The sequence below is a fragment of the Balaenoptera borealis genome (assembly GCF_965194805.1).
Source record: "Balaenoptera borealis genome assembly, chromosome: 11".
NCBI lineage: Eukaryota > Metazoa > Chordata > Mammalia > Artiodactyla > Balaenopteridae > Balaenoptera > Balaenoptera borealis.
The window spans coordinates 98280784-98305313 of NC_138868.1; the positions used below are offsets into that span (position 1 = coordinate 98280784).

A 24530-nucleotide genomic window follows, 5' to 3' on the forward strand; every position below is an offset into this window, starting at 1 on the left:
CACTGGTTAAGACTCCGCGCAGGGGGTGTGGGTTCGTTCGACGATCCCTGCTCCGGGAACTAAGATCCCCCCATATCCAGTAGCGGGGCCAAAAAAAAAAAAGAGGAGGCAAGGAAGAGGGGGAGGTGTTGATGAGTTTCCCAAGCTATAAATACGCTTTATGACCTGGCTTTCCTGGGAACCCCACCCAGGCCTGGCACTCAGCGGCGAGTCTGTTACTTTTAGCCAAGCTGTACCGCTCCCCTTGCAGGGAGGGGAACTTCCTCCTATCTCAGTCCAGCTGCTCCGAGCACCCCCCTGAGGAATGGGGATCCATTTTCTTAGTCTCATCCTGGAAGGCTCTAGGCTTCCCTAGCTGATGGCTCCCCTCCCCTCCAGCACGAAGATGCACCTAGCGCCAAGCTCCAGGGAGAGGTGCTGGCCCTGGAAGAGGAGCGGGCTCAGGTGCTGGGGCGAGTGGAGCAGCTCAAAGTGCGGGTGAAGGAGCTGGAGCAGCAGCTGCAGGAGTCGGCGCGGGAGGTGAGAGCGAGGGCCCTGGCTGGACTCCTCCCCAGGCACGGTGACGGCCCCGGAGCGGCCTGAGCCCAGCTGCCTTGAGTGGCCTTGACATGGACCCTGCTGTTGCCTCCAGGCTGAGATGGAGCGGGCACTGCTGCAGGGGGAGAGGGAAGCAGAGCGCGCGCTGCTGCAGAAGGAGCAGAACGCGCTGGACCAGCTGCAGGAGAAGCTGCTGACCTTGGAGACGGGCATCCAAAAGGAGAGGGACAAGGTAACCCACACCAGGCCTGGCTCAGTGCTGGGCGCCTGTGGCCTGGGAGAAGAGGAGAGATGCCTTCTCTGGGGCCCCTAACCTCTTACCTCATCGTTCATCCTGCAGACCGGCTGGTCTCTGGGCCCCTCCAGGGGCAGGGGGCCTTATTCTCCGTGGAAAGTACCAGCTTGGAGGGCGCTGCCAGGGTCTGGGCTGGTGTCTGGGGTCTCCTCTGCCTGGGTCTCTGTTCTACATCTGGGTGCCTGCCATTCTGGGCCCTTCGTGCCCCTTCTAGGAAGTGCCGAAGCCCCTTCTTGGGCGGTGAGCACAGCCCAAGGCACTGGTGCTGGGGAGTGATTCAGGTGTGGGTGTCTGCATCTGGAGGACATCCCCCGCCAAGCATGGCTCCGGTGCTCAGGATGTGGTCTTTGGGAGATGGCCCTCAGGTCTTTGCTTCCCCTGAGCCTTCAGGATCTGCAGCCTCCCATCCCAGATGGTCCCAGCTCCTGCCCCTGACCCTTTCAGATTTCGTGCCAGCCTGCTGGGGCCGCTCCATCCCACAGGGGCCGTGTCAGCCACGCCCAAGATGTCCAACAACGTGCCAAAAGCTCCGAAGTGGAGAGGGGCCACCTATTTCTGGACTTGACAGTATTTTTCCAAGAATTAATTTTCCTTCTGGATTTTTTGAGAGTGTCTTCCTCCTGCCCCTCAGTTTTGAAGCTCTTAAAAATTCTTTGACCCTCCCACCTTTTTTTTTGGAGCTTTGGCTCTGGCCCCCAAAACCACACTCCCAAATTCTGTGCCAAATTAACTCCACGCTTACCAACCAGGCCTGCACTAACGCCCCCTCTAATCACTGTCCTGGGCTCTCTGCATGTCCCTAACTGCCAGTGCCTCCCAGGCAAGGCTGAGCCGTGCCTGCTTTTGCACTAACTCCATGGGCACCCCTGTGCCCTTGGCCCCTCCCCTCTAATGTTGCCTCCTTCCATTCTTGGTGTGGGACCCCAGGGTTTTGATCAGAAAGGAGTGGGCAGGGGGCACAGCTCAACTTTACTCAGTGGGGCATTGGCAGGAGGGGTACAAAATTGGGGGAAATGCTTGGCTGAGGAGCCTCTCGGCCCAAAGAGCTCCTCTCATTTGGAAAAGCCAGGGTGCGGCCTCCACAGACCGTTGGCAGTTTCCTGCACAGAGGAGAGGGGGGCTGTCCTCCAGCCATCACCTGTCTTCCCTCCTGAGCGGAGGGATGAGGAGGTCCAGTGGTAGTGGCATGGCCCGGGGAGGGCATGGACAGGGGCTCTCTGCCACACAGTGGCTACCCTTCCTAGCTTTCCTCTGGGGCGTCCCGATTTCAGATACTCCATCCAGAGGGTGGGAAGGGGTAGGTCTCTCCCCACTCCCACCCCTGATCCATTCAGAACATAGGGTATTGCAAAGGCTGAGTCCAAGCATGGGGAAGTGCTTGGACCTCAGAAACTGGCCTGATCAGGCCCTCCTCTCCTGGATGAGGATGGGGGCGTGGGGTGGAGGGCGGATAGAGGCAGGGTTCAGCGCAAGGACTCCAGGGTGAAGCTCAGCATTTCAGCAGGAACCTGTCTAACCTCATTTCTCATTGACCTGGCATTGCCTGGAGGCATGAACTTTGCCTTCTCTCTGGGCCCAGTTATTTGAGGTGGAGGTGGCGATGGTGGTGGCCGCGCGGTGGTGGTGGCAGTGGGGAAGGTTCCCTCAGCTTCCCTCCCCAGCGCCCGGCCCATGGCCCCATCCTGGCTCTGGAATCAGTACTCACACTTTCTCCTCTGCCTGTCCTTCGGAGGGGTGACTCACCAGCTCCTCCCTGCATCCCCCCTTCCCACCCTCAGAGGTGTCATCTCGACCCAGACAGAGCCATCCACCTCCTCTCTGTACCCACTCCTGGGGCTCCTATTACCATGGCAACGGGCCGAACTAATTGCAACCCTCATCCTCCTGAAGTTCAGCCTGCAGTGCCAGCACCCCACCCCCACCCTGGGCAGGAGGTGGGGAGGCCAAGGGGGTTGGGTTGGGGTCCCCTCCACTGCACTGCTGTAGCTTTAACATCCTCGGCTCCCAATTCACACCCAACCCCTGGATTTAATCCCCACCAACTCTACCCTTTTCCCAGGGTTAAATTTTGGTCTCTGGGAAGCGGAAGAGGGGGAGGAACAGCAGCTAGAGGCTCCGTGTTTGTGATGTGGAACCAGCTTTGGCTTTGACTGGTTTGGAGAGAAAACAGAGGGCCTATTCCTAGGACTTGCCCAAACCTTTCTAGTTCAAGGGACTCCAAGAGACCAACATTTCTGCCTGGGACCCACACCCCTGCCTGTGACACCATCGCCTGCACCTCCAGTCCTGTCTCACACCCCAGCTCTTTGCCTTTCCCACTCTGCACCTCTTCCTCCTTATTTCCCTTTCTCCTGTTTGCTCTCTCCTCTCCTGGTTAAACTCCTTTCGTTCCCCGCCTTCTTTCTCTTCTCCCCGCACCCCACCCCCCTTCCCTGCGCCCCGCCCCGCGCCGCCGCTGCCCCGGGCCGGAGTTGAGGAGTGTGTGTTCTGTTTCTCCCCTGTGCCCGCCCCCTCCCCCTCCCCCTCCGGCGACCAGGAGAGGGCGGAGCTGGCCGCGGGACGGAGGCACCTGGAGGCCCGCCAGGCGCTCTACGCCGAGCTCCAGACGCAGCTCGATAACTGCCCCGAGTCAGTGCGGGAACAGTTACAGGAGCAGCTGAGAAGGGTCAGTTTCACCAGCCCCCGCCCCCTCCCCGCCCCCGAGGGCCGCCCGCCCGGAAGAGAGGAGCGGTGGGCCGGGACCGCCTGGGCCCTGCAGTACCTGCCGGACGCCAGGGTCCGTGTTGTGGCTTGGAGGGGACGGGGAAGGATTGGGGGGGATGGAGGTTTTCCTTTCTGCTACTGCAGGCAGCGATGCCCGGCAAAGGGGCAGAGCCGAGCGGAGGAAAGGGGGCGGGGTGGGGGCAGGTCCCTTCCTCCGTTTCCCCGGGTCCAGCCCCCAGAACTCTCACCTCTGTGACCTGGCCTTCCAGGCGCAGAGCGGTATCGTGAGCACCACCCGATCCCCTTTGTCACTGTCGTTCAAGGAGGCAGAAGCCCTGGAGACTGAGACAAAGCTCTTTGAAGACTTGGAGTTCCAGCAGCTGGAGCGGGAGAGCCGCGTGGAGGAGGAGCGCGAGCTGGCTGGCCAAGGGCTGCTCCGGAGCAAGGCCGAGCTGCTGCGTAGCATCGCCAAGAGGAAGGTGCGCCCCCCCGGCCCCCATCCCTGCCGCGAGGCCCGCAGTGCCGGCTAGACTTCACCTTGCTGAGCCTCGGTTTCCTCATCTGTAAAACAAGAACAATAACAGGCTGTTGTGAGCGTTAAAGGAGATGCTGTATGTGAAGACAGCATAGGACATGATCATAGTAAGCACTCAGCGAACAATAGCTATTGTTATTAAGCTCTGACTTCCCCCAGTCCTCCAGTGGAAAGTGGATTGGGCTCACATTCAGAGCTGGGCCCTGGCTGGGCAGGGAAGGGAGAAATGGAGATGGAGGAGGGGGCTGAAGGGGAGACTTGCTCCTGCCCTTGTAGAGCTCTCTGATGGAAGTGCTGGGACACATACAAAGACCTGAGATCTGGATATTAGAGCCTGCCAGGGGTACTAGAAAGGCGTCACCTGGGTTCCAGCCTTGGCTCAGCCCTGGCTCAGCTGAGCCGTAAAACAAGGGGATTTGGTATCGCATCCTGGCTGGTTCTGGAGCTCCAGATGCTGTGATGTTTCCTCCTGATCTCAGCCAGACCAGGACAGGGTATTGGGGCGGGGATGTAAAGTTGAGAGGAGGCTTGTGTTAAGCCAGAGTTAGGAAGATGTGGGTGAGGAGAAGGGGAGGAGCCAGGCGGCCCACACACCTGTGGCTGAGACTTGCGTGTTCGTGCACACATATGCATGCATGTGCACTTTGCCAGGCTGGAGTGAGTGGGTGGGAGGTGAGGGCAGTGAGATTGGGGAGGGGCGTCAAAAAGTGGGGCTTGATGGCTAGCCTGAGTTTGGTGGTAAGTGGGAAGCCACTGGACTTCCCCCTGAGTCCAGATCCCTTGCTTCTCTCCCTGAGCTGCTCTGCCTTACAAATGCATCTACCTATCAGTGAAATAGGCATAAAGGCATCTGCCTCGTAAGAGAGTTAAATGAGGTAACACATGCAAAGCATTTAGTAGAGTTCTTGGGTCCTGACAGGTTCTCAGTAAATTGCAGATCTTGTTGTGAGGATTACCACCTGGTCTGCTTCAGGCTGCTTGGGCTGACCCCAGATTTAGTACAGCTCCCTTCTTCCCTTCTCTCCTATGTCTTGCTGTTAATGGTGACAGTTTAAGGCCTCCTCTTTCGGGAAGCCCTCCTTGGCTAAACCCAGCCCATTTTCCCGAGCCCCTCTCCTTCTCTCTCACTTATTATCTTTTCATTTCCTTTTAGCACATGATTGTTGAGCCAGGCATTGCGCTAAGCCCTACTGGGGATGTGGAGACAAAAAAGACACTGGCCCGGCCCTTGGATCGGACAGCTTGGGCGGGGTGGTGGTGATGGAGACATATATTCACAAGTAACAGCAATACAAGGCAAATGGTGATATGGAATAATTTGAGCACAGAGCAAGGAGCAAAGGAATTGAGTGGTGATCAAGGAAGATGTTGGAGAGAAGATAGCATTGGGTCTGGTCTTGGAGGATAAATAAACTCTTGATGGGTGGAGAAGACAGGACAGCATTCCTGGCAAAGAGAACCGTATAAGAAAGGCCTGGGAGTGTACACCTGCACCGCTGACGTTACAATAGGGCCGAGCTGAGCGCCGCTGACGTTACAATAGGGCCGAGCTGAGCGCACGCCGCCGAGGGCTCAGGGTAGGAGGGAGTGTGGAAAGTGGAGGCCCAGTTCCAGGAGCCCTTGAGTGCTGGCTGAGGGGTTTGTGCTTTATCCTGTGAGTAATGAGGAGTTGCTGAAAAATTTTGAGAAGAGGAGTGATTACCCTTACTCGTGGATTAAAAAAAAATTATTCAAGTAATATACATTCTAAAAAGATTAGAAAATTCAGACAAGCAAGCAAACAAAAACAAACCTCAAAGGCCATTTTAGGAAGCTATCTGTGGCAGTGTAGGGGTGGATCAGAAAGTTGAGAGAGTGGAAGCAGGAGGCTGGTGAAGAAGTCCAGACCAGGAAACAGAGGGCCTGGGTTGGGGTGGTGACAGTGGGATGGAAGCACGGGGGCAGGTGGAGAACGTGTCAGCATCTCTGGGATTCCGGACACGTTGACTGGGGCGGGCAGGGAGAGAGATTTGGGAACTTGAGTTCTGGCTGGTGTGCCTGGTGGCATGGGGTCACTGGTCGAGGGAGGGGTGAGGGAGCCGACCACAGCAGCCTGCGTTTTCCTTGGGTGAGACAAGGCCGAACAGAAGGACTAGTTGATTCCCTTCACCCAAGCCCAGGATCTCTGGGCAGCAGAGACGGCCAAGCCTCACCTCGGGCTCAGCCCTGTCTCCCCAGGGTCTGACCCACTACCCCCATCTCCTCCAGGAGCACCTGGTGGTCCTGGACAGTCAGGCTGGGCAGATCCGGTCCCAGGCTGTGCAAGAGTCGGAACGCCTAGCCCGGGATAAGAATGCCTCCCTGCAGCTGCTGCAGAAGGTAGCCCCAGTCAGGTTGGGCGGGGGATGAGGGCTGGCGAGGGGCTGGGGGAGTGGGAGGTGAGTGCAGAAGGGCTGGGGTGGAGACTGGCCAGCCAGGTGGGATCCCCCTTTACTTGGGGCCCCTTGCCCCACTCCCACTCCTTTCTGATTCTGCCGCTTTGGGCTTGCAGGAGAAGGAGAAACTGGCTATGTTGGAAAGAAGATACCACTCGCTCACAGGGGGCAGGGCTTTCCCGAAGACTACGTCGACTCTCAAAGAGGTAACGTGGTTGGTTTGGGCCCCAGCCTCAGGCCCAAGGGGTCTCCTGGGAGGCTCTGGAGGAACACATGGTGCCTTCACCCCAACAGCTGAGGTTGAATATGGGGGCATTTTCCCGAACTGGAGAAATTTGAGTAGGAATGGCTCTGAGGTCTGGGATTGGATCTTCTATGGCTACCGGCTGCTGCTTTTCAGCTGCCTTTCTGGCCCCCAGGAGCCCACTGATCTTACCATTTCGGGAGACTGAACACATCTGGGGGATTCAGGAGGCACGGGTGGGGAGGATGGCAGCTCAGAGGTTTGGTGAGGGCCAGGGCTGGGTGGACTCAGCTCAAGGGGCAGCATAGGGATCTAGGGGTCCTGATCTTGGAGCTCCCTGGGCTTCTGTCTGGAACTAGGCTACAGGCTCAGAAGTGGGCATTGGGGCTCGTTCTTTCCTGAGTCTTTGCATGCCTGGTGTGTGAGGCTCAACCAGGACGTGCCGAGTTTCCTGCCTCATTGCGCAAACAATTTGGGCCTGGGGTGGGGTGGCTGGGCTGAGTGTGAGGGGTGAGGCCCCTCACACGTACCCTCTCTGTAGGCTGAACTGCTCATCTCCGAGTCCTCAGAGGTGGGGCTGGGGATGGCGGCTCTGGGTCCCTTCCCAGGGTCTTCTCAGGCTGGGGCCTCCTCTGGTCCCTTAACCCCACCTGCTTCCACTCAGCTCTGCCCCAAAGCGCAAGAGGTAATCACAGCTAACTGCCTGCTCTGCTGTACTCACTGCCTGTCTGCCTGCTTGCTGAGCTTCTGCGCTCAGCTCCTCCCAATGGCCCAGCTGAAGGGCGCGTGGCAGTAATCCTTTGTCTGGCCAGAGTTTGTTGTTCCTTAGGTGCCTGGGCATCCCATGCAAAATCAGAGCATCAATTTGCATATAAATTTGCATATATTTTGCACGCCATCCATCAGTTCTCACAACACACTGGACCTGCTAGCTCATTTTCCTTTTGTGTGACCCCTGGAGGACAGTCCCCCTCTGGAGCTAGGTCAGGATGGGCTCCCCTGGATAGGGCAGGCTTAGGATCCTGTACTTTGATTCTGCATGCATTTTGGATGCCTACCATGTCCCCAACACCTAGATAAGCTCAGAATTCTAAGGATGTGCTCAGAGAATACCACAGTCCCTGTCTTCCCAACCCACGATCTGGTGTGTTAGCATCTTTCCAAGTCCTAACCTTTGGGCAGTGGCCTGGTTTTTCTCTCTGGGCTTTTAGCTACTCCCTGCTAAGGTCTCTTTCTCAGGGCCCATCTTGCTCAGGCCCTAGTGGTGCCTGCAGTTCCTGTTCCTTCCAGCTCCTGCTCCAGCAGATGGGGTGTGAGGGGACCCATGGGAATGCTGTGACTGGTGCCCAGTGATGCATGTGTGTGCCTCATTGGGGATGCCCAAGGTGTTGGAGACAGAAAGGTTCTCTGGGAGGTGGGTCCTGGTCCCTGGTGGACTCCTGGAAGACCTTCCTCGGGCTCCTTCACCTGCCCCTAGCCCAGGGCAAACCCAGGAATGGGCTTTCAGGGTCTGCCCGCGGCAGGGCCCGGATGCCAAGGCAGCCTCAAGAGTAAAGGTTAAGAAGAGCCTACAGACAGTCAGTTCTGCCTGCCCTTTTCTGCCCCCCACCCCACTACCCGGCAGCCAGCTGAGGCCACAGTGGGCAGCTGAGCTCCCCACGCACCCCTGCTCTGGATTTTGTATTGAATGGAGTGATGGCCCTTTGGCATGGAGTGTGGATGTCAGGTACCTGGTTGAATCCTGTTAACCTGTTCTCTGCCCACCCTTCCCCCTCCCACCGGGCACCCTAGGAGTATGTGAGCCTGGCAGAGTTTCTCCAGCTGTGCTCCTGCTTGGACCCCTATGCTTCTGCCACCTCCCCCAGCGCGCTCGCCCAGCCCCTGCCTGACAGTGAGGTACCAGCCACCGAGTGAACCCACCTATGCCTCCTCATGGAGGCCCTCGATCGCCCCTGAGGCCTGGGTTGGGGGGCAGCAGGGTCTGTCTTCAGCAGTGAGGGAGAAGGGCAGCTCGCGTCAGGGGGCTTGGGAGTGGTTCGTTCTCTTGCCTGGGGCTTCGGGATCTTTCTTCAGCTCCTGATGGCTCAAGGAGGGAAGGCCTTCTGCTCTAGCGTGAGGGCATCCTGCTGAGAGGACCCTGGCTTTCCCGGGCTCTACAAGCCTACTCTGCTCTGTGTGTCCTACTCTTACCCTTCCCTTGCCCGTGGGCAGGGCCATCTCTTGGGTTCCGGTCCCATTAACCTCTTGTATTCCCTCCTGTGTCTGGCCTTCCCCCAAGTACGTGACGCTTGAGCAGCTAAAGGCCATGTGGGGCACCTCGCCTGTGCCCGCAGCGCCCGCGCCAGGCCTGCCTCCCTGGGCCCCTGCCTCCCAGGACCTGGTTCCCACCACCTGCCTTCTTCCTGCGCTGCCCTCTTCCTCCTCCTTCGCTTCTATCCCGCCTTCAGCCCAGGTTGGTGGTCTGTGTGTTCCTGCCACCCTCAGCCCACTAGTGGCGTGGCTCTGTCTGTGTGTGCTTTGCCCGTGCGCAGTGGCGTCTCAGCCCTCAGCCGGCCCCCGGGGGGGAGCGCTGCCTGCCGGGGGGGTGGCTCCGGCTGGCTGGCACCGTGGTTGGCGTAGCACGTGTCTGTGGTCTGGGAGTTGTGCCCTGTTTCTCTTTGCCCTTAGCACGTTCACGGCAACTGTTTTCTCACTGTGTTTTCTTCTTATGCTCTCCTTTCTCCCTTCCTTCGTTCCTGTTTTCCCTTCCCTTCCTGTCTGTTTCCCTGGTAATGGCCTTCCTCTACCCTTCCTCCAAGCTTCCCATTTCTTTGCCCTTTTCTTCCTTTTTCCTCCCCTTTCCTCGCCCCTCACTCCTTGACCTTTCCTCTCCGTCCTTCCCCTCCCGTCCCCTGTCCTCCTCCCCGCGCCCCCTCCAGATGGAGAAGCTGCTGCTCCCCGCTGTAGACTTAGAGCAGTGGTACCAGGAGCTGATGGCCGGGCTGGGGACCGGCCCCGCTGCGGCCTCCCCTCGTTCCTCCCCCCCGCCTCTGCCCGCCAAAGCTTCCCGTCAGCTGCAGGTAACCCCTCCTCCCCTGCCCACCCCTCCCTCCCCAGGCCCCGCTCCTCTCTGCTCCGGGGACCTCCTGCCGATCCGTCAGCCCTGCAGTGCTGCCTTAGGTGGGGGGGGGGTTAATGCAGCCGGGGCAACAGGGGCCTCTGGACCCTGAGAGGGGAGTGAGGGTCTCCTCTTGGGCAGCCATCCTGGCACTCCGGGTGTGGAGGGCCAGCCTCCTGAGTCCGAGGGCGACGTGCTTGGCTGTCCAGTGGAAGGAGGTTCGGGAGCAGCGGTGCCTCATGCTGTCCTCGGTAGCCCTCAACCCCAGAGCTTCTCACTCGGTCTTGGCCTGACGCACTCTTGAGCCTGTTGTCTCTGGAACTTGTGTGTCCTAGGAGAATTGCCAGTATTTTGTTCTCCTGGTCTCCCCAGGGGTGAAACTTGGAGGCAGGACAGAATGGGACAAAGGCTCTGAAGTCCCTGAGGACATGCCCAAGACTCCTCAGAGTTGCCATTGGGGGCATGGCCCTGCTCGAGCCTGCAGCAAGCTGCTGACCACGGGGTGGGGGGAGAGTATTTGGGCAGTCTTCTGCCCCAAGTGTCACTCCACTGACCGGCTGTAGGGCCTGAACCCCCCTACCCCCCAATGCCCCATTCAAGATTCATTCTTTGAGTGAAGACATTGCACCTCTAAGACTGTGATCTCAGCTAAAATTCCATGTTTCCTTTGGGAGTAGTTTGTGTGACATTTCTGTTTTGTGCCCAGCTGGTTTGAGATTTTTACATGTTTTGATTCATTTAATCATTACCACAGGCCTTTGAGGTAGATAACGATAACTCTCGTTTTACAGATCAAACACTGGGGCCCAGAGAAGATAAGTAATCTCTCCGAGGTCACACAACTAGGAAGTAGCAGAGGCTACACCGAGGGCCAGGGTGCTTGACTCCAAAGACCATATTCACCAAACATTAGCGCTGTGAGGGAGCTTGGCGATTATTTAGTCTAGCCCTACCCCCTCCTTTTGCAGATAAGGAAGCCAAGGCCCAGAGTGGGGAGGTGCGTGGCCCAAGGTCACAGCCCCTTAGCAGCAGAGCTGGGACCAGAGGGAGCCCCGGCCTCCAGTCAGTCACCTGTACAGCTCTGCCCATTGGTGTTAACTCCTCACATGGGTTGATTTACACTGTCCTTTCTAAGATGCAGGGTTGGACCAGGGATTGGCCCAAGGAGGAGCAGCCTGGAAAGGAGGCTTGGCAGCTGCCAATAACATCTGTCCATTGGGCTGGCCCAGGAGGCTCAGTGCTGTTGTCAGCTAGAGACAGAGGCCTCGGGTGCTGGGGCAGTACCTTGGATCACAGCCAGCCTAGATGCCATGGGGATGGTGGCCAGTGGGGGAGCCGGGGATACCAGACAGTGTCTCTCCCCTCCAGGTTTACCGCTCCAAGATGGATGGTGAGGCCACTAGCCCCTTGCCCCGGACCCGCAGTGGCCCCCTCCCCTCTTCCTCTGGCTCTTCCTCCTCCTCCTCCCAGCTCAGCGTGGCTACCTTGGGCCGTAGCCCCTCCCCAAAGGTCTGAGGACAGTGGGAGGGCTGTGTGCGTGGCAGGGTGGTGATGGTGGGGGATGGACACAGCCACACTGGAGAGAGGTCACAGCCACCCATGAGAGCCTTGAGGGTGGGGGGAGGTGCCTTCTGAGCCTCGGGTCCCAATGCTCCGTTTCCCTCCGCAGGGCACTCTACTCGCCCAGAATGGCACAAGCAGCCTTCCTCGCAACCTGGCAGCCACGCTGCAGGACATTGAGACCAAGCGTCAGCTGGCCCTCCAGCAGAAGGGTGAGTGGCTGCAACGCCAGCCCACCTGCTCTCCTGGGGGCCCTGGACATCTGCCACGCACTCTCCACCCTACCTCATCCATGCCCACGCCTTTCCCAGGATGTTTTTCCTTTAATTGGGATCTAGGCAAGAGCAAAAAGGATTTGGATTAGATACCTAAAGAAGAGATTCCTGGCTATCAGAAGACTAAGGGCAGGGGACTAAGGGTCGGCGGGGGGGTGGATGTGAGATCTTTCCTAGAGACGGCAGCAAATAAGGGAAATGCTTGTTGACCTGAGTAGGGATAGACGTTATCCTGTCTGGAGGCAGGGGGTTGGACTTGATGACCTCCACAAATGCTTCCCTAAGATATTGGCTCTAGGGACACAGGAGTCCTGGTTGCTCGTGTGCATTTTGTTTGTTTTGAAAGTCCAAGTCTGTGCCTTTCTCCCCTCTCGTCCCCTCTGTGTCTCTACCTGGGGGCCCCCCTACCAGTCGAGTCGCTTCCTGCCGAGCCCCTCCCAACTGACGACCCAGCAGGTAGAGCGTTGGTCATTGAGGGCATTGCTTTGGCCAGGCAGCCCCTGCCCGGGCATCCGCATGATGTATTCTGCCCAGGCCCCCACTGGCCGCAGGCAGACTCCCAGGCTGAGTTGGGTTGGGGTGTTAGGCTGGCCTCACCCCTCCAGCTGAGCTCTCTCCTGCCTCAGCTGTGCTCCGCCTCGTCTCCCCTCCCTCCTTTCCTGCCACTGGCACTCCTGCTTCTGCATCGCCGCGGGGTCTGCGTTGATGTGGGTGCTCATGGGGCTCCCAGCACCTCTTCCTTCACCCTTCCCCAGCAGCAGGGTGGGTGCATGTGCCCTGCCCACCTGTTCAGGCCATGGTTGTGAGCTGGAGCCACCTGGCCATCGTGCTGCCGGGGCCCCACCTGGGCAGGTCCGGTGCCGCGTGTGGGCTCAGGACACAGTGGGAGCGCTGAAGTCAGGCTGCATGGCTGTGGCCAGTTGTGCAGGCGACGGAGCGTTGCCAGGGCAGCCGGACCTGGAGCTGCGGGGGCTTCAGGGAAGCTGGTGGGGGGCAAGGGGGCTGCCGGTGTTACCTTCTCCCCGCTCGCCTCCTCCCTCCGTCTGTGATGCTGCCGGCGTCCTCCCTGGGGAGGTGGGGTGCCCACCGTGACTCCACCTGTCGCTCCTGCAGGGCAGCAGGTGATCGAGGAGCAGCGGCGGCGGTTGGCTGAGCTGAAGCAGAAGGCGGCGGCCGAGGCGCAGTGCCAGTGGGACGCCCTGCACGGGGCCGCCCCCTTCCCGGCCGGGCCCTCGGGCTTCCCGCCGCTCCTGCATCACTCCATCCTGCACCACCTGCCGGCGGCCAGGGAGCGAGGGGAGGAGGGCGAGCACGCCTACGACACGCTGAGCCTGGAGAGCTCAGACAGCATGGAGACCAGCATCTCCACGGGGGGCAACTCGGCCTGCTCCCCCGACACCATGTCCAGGTACCCGCGCCCCGGCCACCACCCGGCGGCCTGCCGCTGTCCTGCCCACACCAGGGCCGCCGCCTCCACCGCGTGCCTCCTCCCCTTGCCTCCCCAGTGCCAGCGGCCTGGATGTGGGGAAGACGGAAGAAATGGAGAAGATGCTGAAAGAAGCTCATGCGGAGAAGAGCCGGCTCATGGAGTCGAGGGTGAGGCAGATCTGGGCCACAGCGGAGCCGGGGGGTGGGGGTGGGGGCTGGGGAAGGCGCGGGGCCCCGGGGCTGCCCTCCGCCCGCCAAGGGCCTCCGCTCCTCCCCAGGCCCCTTCACCCACGTTGTCCTCGCAGCAGTCCCTTGAGGAAGAGTGTTTTCAAAGCCTATGTTCCTCAAGTGGGGGATGCGGAGGCTTGGCGAGATGACCACTTTCACAGCTCTTAGGAAAAGGGGAGGCAGGACCCAGTGTCTAGCGGTGAATTTCCCGTATGGGAGCTTCCAGTCTTTGTGTGTTCACCTCTGTGGACGTTTGGCCACCACAGAAATTTTGATTCCTGTCTACCTGAGTGCCAGGTCACTCCTCTTGGGGATGGCTAGGAACTGGGGTTGAAGGATGGGGACAGAGAGAAGGCAGATGTCCAAACCAGAGCAGAGGTGTTGGCTGCGGGGGCCTCACGTTGCCTACCGATGGGCCTGGAACACAGCAGAGGGGCCAGGGGTTCATCTTAGGCACAGCCAGGCTGAGGAAACTGTGCCTGGGGAGGAGGTGAAATAGAGAATCTGCAGAAGCTCGTCTGTCTCTATCATCCGGGCACTCTGCATGTCTGGAGTTAAGAGTGGGACCCAGAGAGCAGGAGATCAACCAGAAAAGAAGGCCTCTTAGTCTTATTTACTTCAGAGGAGGGCAGATTTATAAACATCTCTTGACAAATGGAGAAAAAGGAGATTCTGCTAAGTTTCGAGCTGGGAAGAAATGACAGATGGGAGTTAATAATATGGAGGTTGTTATCATTGATGAAGACATATAAAACATCACCCACATGCTCTGTATTTAATGATTTGTTTTAATGACTTAAAATGTTTTGATAATGGCTTTCGTAACTTCATTTTTTCCCCATAAAATCTGAAGTTCAACTATAAATGTTTCTCATTTGGAGTTTCAGAGGGTCTTCACTTAGTGATTAGGTTGTTTAGACAATCCATGTCCTAGGAATTCAGATAAAATTATAAAAGCCCCATTTTTTTATTGAGTGCTTCCTTCCTGCCAGGGTTAGTGATGGGCATTTACTCACATGATCTCATTTAATTTTTGCTACAATCCCAGGAGTAGGCACTCTTGGCCCCATTTTACAGATGAGGCACCTGAGGCTTAGGGAGTTTGTCAGGGTCCAGAGCTCATAGTGGTGGTAGAGCCAGGATTTGAAGCCAGGTTGGTCTCACTTTAAGGCATTTACCCTTGTCAGCCAGGTCCTTAGAGAGGGTGGGCTTGGAGGATGACGGCCCCTCATGCCAGGCTGCCCTCTGAGGTGGGTGCCTCCTGTGGCTCTGCCCCGGCCTGAGGAGGGGTGGTGGGGACTTGGGGGAGAAGAGGGCACTGGTGGGCACTGAGCCCGGGCTTTGGGGGCAGGAGCGGGAGATGGAGCTGAGGCGGCAGGCCTTGGAGGAGGAGCGGAGGCGGCGGGAGCAGGTGGAACGGAGGCTGCAGAGCGAGAGCGCCCGGAGGCATCAGCTCGTGGAGAAGGAGGTCAAGATGCGGGAGAAGCAGTTCTCGCAGGTGAGTGGGTGGTGGGCTTAAGGGTAGGGCTGAGGAGGGGTCGGGATATCCCAGGGTACTACCCCTGCTGGGCTGTAGAGCCTGTTCTCTCCAGAAAGGATTGCACAAGCAGAATTCTACCTGGGACTTGTTTGGCCCCAAGGAACAGGGACCCACTCACGAGGGCTTGTTCAAGCCCGTGTGCGTGTGCGTGTGCGTGTGTGTGTGTGTGTTGATTGGGTTGTGGGGATGCGGCAGGCCACCTTTTAGAGAAGAGGGTCTGGACAGGCCTTCCAGTGATGGGAGCTGAGTCAGAATCAGGGTGGCTACCCTTGGCCTCTCGCAGGGGCCTCACCTCTGCCTCGTGAGTCTGCACTGCACCTCCTTCCCGGTCCCTGATGCCTTCCTGCTCCTGGCTTTGTGGCTGTCCGAGCCTCCCTCCACCAGACCCTTTGGCTCCAGGCCCCACCACCAGCAGCTGGCCTCACTCTGACTTTCGGTTTACATCTCCAAAAGAGAATGTACTAGTTTCTCCTTGGGACAAGAATCCAGCCTTACATAACAGCCAACCCTGGGCTTTTTCCTTATACAGGAGACTTGAGCAGAGCAGTTGAAGGGAGAGGGAGAAATTAGGTTGGGCAGGGAAATCGACTCATGTGTCTGGTCCCAGACCCTCCCCAGGGCCCCTGGGAGAACCTGTGAGATTCAGACAGGTTGTCCCTTCCTCTGGGGGTTTCCATAGGCCTCCCCAGCATGGGGGTCCTACCCAGCAGTGACTGGCGAGCATAGCTCCATGAGTTCCTAATGATGCTGCAACATGAATTCTAAGGGGTAGATTGGCTTGGGAATTTAGAAATAATTAGAAACTCTGTGAGTTTTATCTCTGTGTTTGGAATCTTTTGCTAAATGCCTAGTTCCCCTTTCCTGTCTCTGTCAGTGGTCTCTTTGGGACTCTCTTCTCTAGCCCCCTGCGCTGGGGCTCAGGAATGGCTGCAGGGCCACCAGCTCTGGGGAGGTGGATGGAGTCAGCTCATCTTGGGGGCACCTCCGGGAAGCTGAGCGTTTTGTTTCTTCTTCTTCTTTTTTTTTCTTTTAATAAATTTATTTTTATTTATTTATTTTTGGCTGCATTGGGTCTTCATTGCTGTGTGCGGGCTTTCTCTAGTTGTGGTGAGCGGGGGTTGCTCAGCAGTTGTGGCGCAGGGGCTTAGCTGCTCCGCAGCACGTGGGATCCTCCCGGGCCAGGGCTCGAACCCGTGTCCCCCGCGTTGGCAGGCAGATTCCTAACCACTGCGCCACCGGGGAAGTCCCTGTTTCTTCTTTAAATAACTTGTGATGTTTCCTTTTCATGTCATTCTTATGTTCTTCCTCGAAATAAAGAGGAGAAAAAAATTCCAGTTGACTGAGAATTCTAGTTAAGTATCAGAAATTTTGAGGTGGAACAGACCTTAGAGATTCTCTAGTTCAAAGCCCTTGTTTACATACAAGGAGACGGAGGCCCAGAGAGGGACTGTGTCCCAAACGAGGCCCCACAGGAAGTCAGAGACCAGGCTTCTTATTGGGCTTTTCTTCCAAGAGCATGTTCACATCTGGTCCTTTGCTTTGTTCCGTTCAGCCCAGGAGGGAGAGGAGGGGCAGGGACAGGACAAGGACAGCCGTGTCTGGGAAACTGAGGCGTAGAGCCGTTCAGCAGTTTGCCCAGGCCTGGGTGGAGTCAGCACAGGCGTGCCAGGTCCCTGCTTTGGCCAAAGCCCCATGAAACCAGAGTGACAGCCAGGAGGCTGGGGAGGGAGTGATGGCAGGCTTTCGGGGGTTCAGGACTGAAGCCAAGGGGCCCGGGCAAGGGAATGACAGGGGAAGAGAGGGGCCCCTACTGATCCTACCCTCTGCTCCCAGGCACGACCCCTGACCCGCTACCTGCCGATCCGGAAGGAGGACTTTGATCTGAAGACCCACATTGAGTCCTCGGGCCACGGCGTGGATACCTGCCTGCATGTGGTGCTCAGCAGCAAGGTACAGGCACGCAGGGCCCCGGGGCACGGGGTGGGTGTCGTGGTGGGGACCCCATGTTCAGAGGCACCTCCTGGGTCCTCGGAATAGTGGCCTCAGTTCCTGCCCTAACACCAGAGGTCTCTGTCCCAGGACCAGGTGTGCTGGCCTGAAGAGATGTTGGGGACAGGCCCCCCCCATGAATACAGGCACAGGCGATGGCACTGACAGTGCTGCTCAGGGAATAAAGGTTTAGGGGCCGCACATTTGGGTCTTTCTTCACCCTTGCATCCCACCAGGTCTGCCGTGGCTACTTGGTCAAGATGGGTGGCAAGATTAAATCATGGAAGAAGCGCTGGTTTGTCTTCGATCGACTCAAGCGCACCCTTTCCTATTATGTGGGTGAGTTCCCTCAAGACTGCCCCAGAGCCAGGACCCCTGGGCTCTGTCACCCAGGACAGCGGGTCTTCTGGAAGCTTCCAAGTGGGACCCAGGGGCTTGGGCTGGGTCTTGTCCTCCCGTCCCTGAAAATGTGCAGAGTATACCTGGTTCACCTCCATTGATTTGTTCACTCATTCATTTTTTCAGCAGTATTACTGAGCATCTAATAAGTTCCGGGCACTATTCTAGGCTCTGGTGATAAGCAACGTGGCCACAGCTCTCTCTCCCTTGGAGCCTTTTGTCAGGGAGGCAGATAGTGAACAAAGAATGATGGGAGTGCTGTAGGGGACCCCAGATGCTGGGGGCGCATGGAGTCCTGTGGATTCCCCTTCGGGCAAGTTCCTGCAAAGGCACCAGCACAAGCAGCTGAGCAGTGCCCGGGGCGCTCAGGGCAGCCCTGAGGACAGCCCCCTGGCCCATCCTGCTCCCTCAGCCCTCTGCACCCAGCCACCAGCTTAGTTTCCCATCCCTGGAATTCCCTCTGGACAGTTCCCACGTGGAGCGTGGGGTGCTGTATCATATTCTAGTCAGGACAGGCTAGGCTGTGCTGCGGAAGCAACCTGTCCTAAGATCCCAGTGGCTCAGAACCCGCGTTTTCCTTCTTACTCCTGGTACGTGTCCATGTACGTCGTGGGTTGGCGGGGGCTCTGCTCTGTGTCAGTGTTCTCTTGGCTTCAGAGCATGCCTTTCTAGAACGTTGCTGGCTGCGGTGGCAGAGGGTAAAGAAAAGCCTGATTGGGTTGGCACTGGCGTTCAATGCCCCAGCTGGGGTCTGTCCCCAAGTCACTAGTGGGTCTGTTCTGCCAGTCACCTGGCCCCACCCAACCACAAAGCCGGGAGGAGCGGTCCTGCTGGGAGCCTGGAAGGAGAGGGCCGGAGGGTTTGGTGCTGGAGTCGCGCAGGCCTGGAGCACCCTGCTTCCCCCCTGACCTGGTCCCCAACCAAGTGCCATCCCTTCCAAGAAGCCCTCCCTGACCACCTGGGCCCTGGATACGGGGAGGCAGAGACATGCGCGTCCCCATGTTTCCACCTAGGCTGGGGAGGGACTTTGTCAGGATTCAGGATTGAGAGGAACAGGCCCGGGAGGACAACTCCATCTTAGGCAGGTTGAGGTTGAAGTGCCCCTGGGGCATCTAGGGTTACGAGAAAGGTCAGGGTTAGAGGCGGAGTGAAAGTTGAAGCTGTTGGAATAATGATAATAACGATAATACTAATGATAGCAGATCATACTTACTGAACACTTGTATGAGCCAGATGCCGTGCTAAGCACTCTACGTGCCGCATCTCATTTAATCTTCACAGTGATCTTGTGAGGGAAGCACTGTTTTTACACTCATTTTACAGATGAGGAAAATCAGGCACAGAGAGGTTAAGTAACTTGCCCAAGGTCTCTCAGCTGCTAAGAGGCAGAGCTAAGACTGATCTTGGGCAATTAGACTTTAGAGCAGAGAAGAGGGAGAAACAAAGCTGCACTCTGGGGCAGGTCCACCCTTGTGAGGAAGGAGGAGAAGGAGGCACCAGCAAAGCGAAAGGGGCAGGAGGCAGGAAGCCACATGCCAGGTGCTGGGCTGGTGCTTGGCGCGTGTGACCTTCCTTAATGTCTGTGAAACAAAAGGAGACCCAATCAGATGGGGGAGGGGGAGGGCAGGGCGGAAATGGAGAAGGAAGCCAGCCAAGGGAGCCGACATGTGCAAGCAGAGGGTGTCACCAGTCATGATGGATGCTGCAGAAAGGCCAAGAGTAATGTGGACCCAAAGGCCATTTGATTCAGGGACTGGATCTTGACGAGAGAATGGTTTCCACCACGTACCGGGGTGGGAGCCAGATTGCACGCGATCCATCAAGGGTAGGTGGGAGGTAAGGAAGCAGAGGCAGGAATGTGTCACTATTTCCAGTAAAGGAAGAGATGGGAGAGAACAGAGGCTGGAGGGAAGGCCAGGCCCAGGGGCCAGGATGGGGCTGGGTCCCTGTTCCGAGGAGGAAGTGCCGGGTGGAGGTGGGCCTGTGGCTGGATCAGGGCCCTGGGTGTGCCTTGCCTGTTCCTTGAACCTGACATTCTCCCTGCGCTTGTCTGGACCCTCCTCCCACCTACTTCATGAAACCCCTCCATTCTACAGGGTCCAGATCAGAAACCACCTCTGTGAAGCCCTTCCTGGTCCCACCTCACTGGGAGTGGTTCCTGCCCTCTGCTGTTAACTCCTGCATTATACAGGGTCCCTCTGCCATGTGGTGTCAGCCCTGGGGCATAATGATGTCATGACAGATGCCACGTGTATTGTGCCAGACACTGTGCTGAACGGTCGGAGTGTGTTCTCTCACTTAACACTCGTGACTGCCAGTGACCCGTAGGCGTTCTCTTGGAGTCCTAACCATGCCCAAGTCACACAGCTGATAAGCGGCTGTGTGTCTGCTTTCCTTTCCCCCAAATTGTGGGTTCCTAAGAGAAGGGTCTCTGACTTCTTTGGATCCCAGTGCCTCGGACTCATTTATTCAACATTGATTGAGCACCTGCCGTGTGCTAGGACATAGCAGTCAGTGTTGGAGAGCTAGACCTACGAACAGATAAAGGAGGGTTCAGATTCAGCACCGTGAGATCTGTACAGAGGAACATCCGTGCTGTAGGGGCACGGGAGAGCACAACCGTGCATGCCAGTGGTGACAATGGCAGTGGGTCTTGAAGATGACATAGGAGTTTGCCAAGGGAATGGGCTGGAGACCATTCCGATGTCGGCAGAGCGTACTGTTAGGGGACCGTGAGAAGCTCAGCCTGGCCAGAACTTGTGGTTGGTGCAGGGGAGGGATGTGAGGCAAGGCCAGAGGGGCGCGTTGGCACTGGCCTGTCAGGGACCTTTGCCAAGCCAAGGAGGCAGCATCTTCCAGTGAAGGAACCGGCAGAGATGCTTGTGAGCCGAGGCAGCAGGATTCGATTTCCTTCCGGAAGCTCCCCCTCGGCATCAGGGCCAGCGAGTTGAGGGGCAGGGGGCAGGGCAGGGGCACATTAGGAGGCTGTAGCAATGATCTGGGATCTATGCCTCGGCCTGAAACGACACTGGGGGTGGGGGAAGGTGCCAGCCATCGCAGTCTGAGTTTAGTGATCTTGTGGCCTTTCCTTTGTGACTTGGGCTCAGTGCCCAGGACGTCAGTTGAGGTGCCTGCTCGGTGTCTGCCCCGAGACGGGATGGCCCGGGCCCTGTGCTTTCCCCTGCCAGCGCCCTGTCCCTGCCACCCGAGCGGTCATCTGCTCTGCGAGTTTGCCCACCTCCTTCCTGCCACCCCTGCCTCCAGATGCTATATGCTTCCTTCCATTTTTTACTGTTGGAGTTAAATAGATAAACACATTTATATAGTTCAAAACTCAAAACACATAAAAAGGTTTAAATTGAGCATTACGCCCCCTCTCACTACAGGTAACCACCTTTAACTCTCTTGTGTATCCTTCTAGAGTATCTTTAGGGGAATATAAACAAATGCAAACATGTATTCTTACCCCTTTTCTTACACAAAAGGTAGCACCCAATACATTCCTTGTTTTCCTGCTAATGTATCTTAGAGATCTTTCTATCTCAAATATATCTATATCTAGATATTGATATCTGGGCATATTTTATAGATTTTTTTAAAATTAATTATTTTTGGCTGCATTGGGTCTTCGTTGCTGCACGCGGTGCTAGTTGCATCGAGCGGGGGCTACTCTTTGTTGCGGTGCGTGGGCTTCTCATTGCAGTGGCTTCTCTTGTTGCGGAGCACGGGCTCTAGGTGCGTGGGCTTCAGTAGTTGTGGCTCGCAGGCTCTAGAGCTCAGGTCAGTAGTTGTGGCACATGGGCTTAGTTGCTCCGCGGCATGTGGGATCTTCCTGGACCAGAGACCAGGGCTCGAACCCGTGTCCCCTGCATTGGCAGGCGGATTCTTCTTTTATCTTAAATTTTTTTTTTTTAACTTCATTTATTTTTTGGCTGCGTTGGGTCTTTGTTGCTGTGAGTGGGCTTTCTCTTGTGGTGAGCGGGAACTACTCTTCGTTGTGGTGCGCGGGCTTCTCATTGTGGTGGCTTCTCTCCTTGCAAAGCATGGGCTCCAGCTGTGTGGGCTTCAGTAGTTGCAGCACGTGGGCTCAGTAGTTGTGGCACACGGGCCCTAGAGTGCAGGCTCAGTAGTTGTGGCGCACGGGCTTAGTTGCTTCGTGGCATGTGGGATCTTCCCGGACCACTGCGCCACCAGGGAAGTCCTTAGATTTATTTCTGAATCTGTATCTATATCAGATATTTCTCTGTCATTCTATTAAACAGCTGGATGTATTCCATCATGTGGCACACTCTAATTTACTTAGCCATCTCCACTTGATGGATACTTGGCTTGTTTCTAATCTTTCATGAATATAGGTACTGCTATGGTGAAGCTTGTAAATTTGTTATTTTGTACATGTGTAAGATAAATTTTTGTTAAGTGTAAAAATTGGCTCGAGGGGCAAACACCTTTCTAACTTTGGTAGATGCAGCCAAACCACTCCTAAGCGTTTACCAATTTATACTCCCACCTGTCAGATTTATTACACCGCCTGTTTCTCCACAGACTTACCAAGAGTGTGCTGTGTATTTTGGGTGTATTTTTGCCGTTCTGATAGGTTAGAAGTGGTTATCTCGGTGGAGTTCTAATTTGCATTCTCTATCATTCTGAGTGAGGCTGAACACTGACCATGTCTTCCGGGCTCCCTGCTGGGCTCTGTTTTGGAGTCCTGGGAATCACTCCATTTCCCACATGAGGACGCTCCATGTCCACGAGCCTGGCCCTTATTCCTTTGCAGACAAGCATGAGACGAAGCTGAAAGGGGTCATCTATTTCCAGGCCATCGAGGAAGTGTACTATGACCACCTGCGCAGTGCAGCCAAGGTGAGGGGCAGAGGGACAGCCTTGGGGAAGGGGTGGGCCCAGCAGGGCTCTGTGAGCAAAGGCCTCCAGCCTGCCCTCTTCAGAGGCTCGGACCCATCTCTTGTTCTCTTCGTAAACTTTCTCTTCCTCTCTCCCTCTCCCCTTCCCAGAAGAGGTTTTTCAGCTTCACTATGGTGACTGAGGTACCCCTCCCCATATACCTGTAACCAGAACTACTGCACATTAATGCCTCCTGTACCCTTCTTGCCCCTGACCCTTGACTCTCCCCTAAGTACCCCCCTCCTTCCCCCAGGCCTGATGGGGGGAGCCAGGTGGGTTGCAGAGAGCAGGAAGCCCCCGTGGGCGTGAGTACGCTTGCTTGCCTCCCAATCCTGAGATGACGGTAGGATGTCTCCCTCCGTGGGGGTGGGCAGTGCAGAAGGGATGGCTACAAGGGGAGTAGGGGGCCCTCAGAGACTAGATCTGGTCAAGAGGATTGGTAAACAGGAGATGTTTGAGGCTGGGACCATCTGCCTTCATGCAGGTCAGCCTCCCTCCTGCCAAGCCTCAGATGCCCACTCCATCCCTGATCTCTGCCCTTCTGGGGTCCTGGGGCCCAGCATCCCACTTGTAGCTTTTTCCATCTGTTCCTCTTTTGCTGAGAAGAGACTCTGGTCCTCACTGGAACAGACCTTTGAGACTGAGTCTTTCCCTTTTGTGCCTGTGGGTACCAAGGAGCAGTGCCCCCGCCTGGCAGCGTCTGTCCCTGCCAGGGTCCAAGGACTGCCCAGCTGAGAGGAGGGGACCGTCTCAGCTTGGGGCCCACCTGGTGGTAGGGATTGGGCTCTGGGCCTATTTAGGGCTCAGCCTCGAGCTCCAGGGCGTCCTGGAGTCAGAGAGAGGAAGGGCAGACGGCGAGGCAGATGCAAGATGCTCCTGGCCTTCGTGGGTGGGCCCTGGCTTAGACCTTCCTCTCTCCCTCGGCAGAGCCCGAACCCGGCCCTCACCTTCTGTGTAAAGACCCACGACCGGCTGTACTACATGGTGGCCCCGTCCGCAGAGGCCATGCGCATCTGGATGGATGTCATCGTCACCGGGGCGGAGGGCTACACCCAGTTCATGAACTGACCGAATGGGCCTCGTGGACCCTCAGGCCGGCCCAGGACCCATGCCCAACTGCCTGCTGCTCCACTCGCCCCGGAGACAGTCACGCCCTGGGCCTCAGGCCTCACACAAGTGCTCCCAGAGGCCCTGGAGGGCGGAGCATGACTGGGGTTTTGTACAAGAAGTGACTTTGTAATGTTCTGTAAGGAGCTCGTCCTGTGAGTTTCTGAGCTCCGGTCCCCTAAAGAACCGGCCAGGAGATAAAAGTTGGGGAGGGGGCTTTGCTGCCTCCTGGGAACCCAGAACTTGCAATAACCCTTCAGGGTCCTGCCCCAGGCCCAGCCAGGCTGAGCAGCTGTCACAGAGGGGCCCCTCTGCTCTGACCTGGCACCTGCGCTCCCCAACCTGTGTTCTCTTTTGTAAAGGACAAATTATGGTACCAGAAACTGCCAAAGATCCCCTCTTGCCTCAGCTCCCTTTGCAGGGGCCTTGGGGGCTGAGCAGAGCCACATTCAGAGTGGGGTAACAGCTCAGGCGGTATACTTCTCAAACCCCGCTCTACCCCATTGTTGTCCTGCGTTTATATTTTTTATTACTTTGCTGAAGGGCCAGAGACCGAAAGTGTCATCCTTGAGGTCCCAGCCCTATCACCTTTTTGCAGACCCATCACCATGGTCACCACAGTGACGGCTTCATCGCCATGGTTACATACTAATTGCCATGGCTCCATGGCTCAGCCCACTGCTTCAGCAGTGGACCCATCTGAGGGTATGTGCCATCATCTCTCCAGCCCAGGCCCTTGGGCATCTCCTGCTGGGGGGAAGGGACTGAACACCTTCTCCCTGCCCCCTGCCTGCGTCTCCAGGCCCTAATACACAGCCTGCTGGCTCCCCTGTCCAGCCCTCCCCCTTCCACTCGTGCCTTGCCTAGAGCCAGAAGGGGTGAAGCTGGGAACTAGAGACCAGAGGTGGAGCCACTGGATGGGAGAAGAAGCTAGACGGGCTGTCCTTGGGGTTCTGTTATAGGGCTGAGTTTCTGACAGACAGAGGGCTGTTCAGATTCTCCCTGATGGAAGTCCTGAGCAGGAGAGGAAGCAGCAGAGGGGGGGCCCTGAGGTCTGGTTGCCCTCCCTGCAGCCTCAGAAGGGGGATGAAATGGAGAGCAGAAGACCAGGCCTCCAGCTGTCTGTGCTCAGCCCTTTCCGCCTTAACACTAAGCCCACCTCCCTGTCCCCCTTCCCAGCCCTGGGCCATGGTTGCTGGGTCCAGGCTGGATGTTTTTCAGTATTTGTAAGCATCTCAGCAGAACAATAAAGCATTTGGACTATGTCTTTGGGACGC

At 57.1% G+C, this 24530-nt stretch overlaps 1 protein-coding gene across 26 annotated transcripts in view; it reads left to right on the forward strand.

Moving 5' to 3' along the window:
- The window catches only part of PHLDB1 (pleckstrin homology like domain family B member 1), a 45397-nt gene extending 20879 nt beyond the window's left edge, over window positions 1-24518 (forward strand). For 9 of the 26 annotated variants that reach the window (XM_082340648.1, XM_082340647.1, XM_082340645.1 and 6 more), the window contains 18 exons: window positions 379-519; window positions 632-769; window positions 3369-3497; window positions 3859-4014; window positions 6318-6428; window positions 6601-6690; window positions 9007-9180; window positions 9527-9787; window positions 11194-11334; window positions 11495-11597; window positions 12072-12116; window positions 12774-13068; window positions 13166-13256; window positions 14668-14814; window positions 16690-16806; window positions 17082-17184; window positions 22022-22107; window positions 23074-24518. In XM_082340648.1, coding sequence (XP_082196774.1) covers window positions 379-519; window positions 632-769; window positions 3369-3497; window positions 3859-4014; window positions 6318-6428; window positions 6601-6690; window positions 9007-9180; window positions 9527-9787; window positions 11194-11334; window positions 11495-11597; window positions 12072-12116; window positions 12774-13068; window positions 13166-13256; window positions 14668-14814; window positions 16690-16806; window positions 17082-17184; window positions 22022-22107; window positions 23074-23214 — 2469 coding nt within the window. In that variant the 3' untranslated portion in view covers window positions 23215-24518. Of the gene's footprint in view, window positions 1-378; window positions 520-631; window positions 770-3368; window positions 3498-3858; window positions 4015-6317; window positions 6429-6600; window positions 6691-7269; window positions 7414-8519; window positions 8625-9006; window positions 9181-9526; window positions 9788-11193; window positions 11335-11494; window positions 11598-12071; window positions 12117-12773; window positions 13069-13165; window positions 13257-14667; window positions 14815-16689; window positions 16807-17081; window positions 17185-22021; window positions 22108-23073 lie in introns of all 26 variants that reach the window. The other 17 variants (XM_082340629.1, XM_082340630.1, XM_082340644.1 and 14 more) reach the window with 16 other exon arrangements.
- The last annotated feature ends 12 nt before the right edge of the window (window positions 24519-24530 follow it).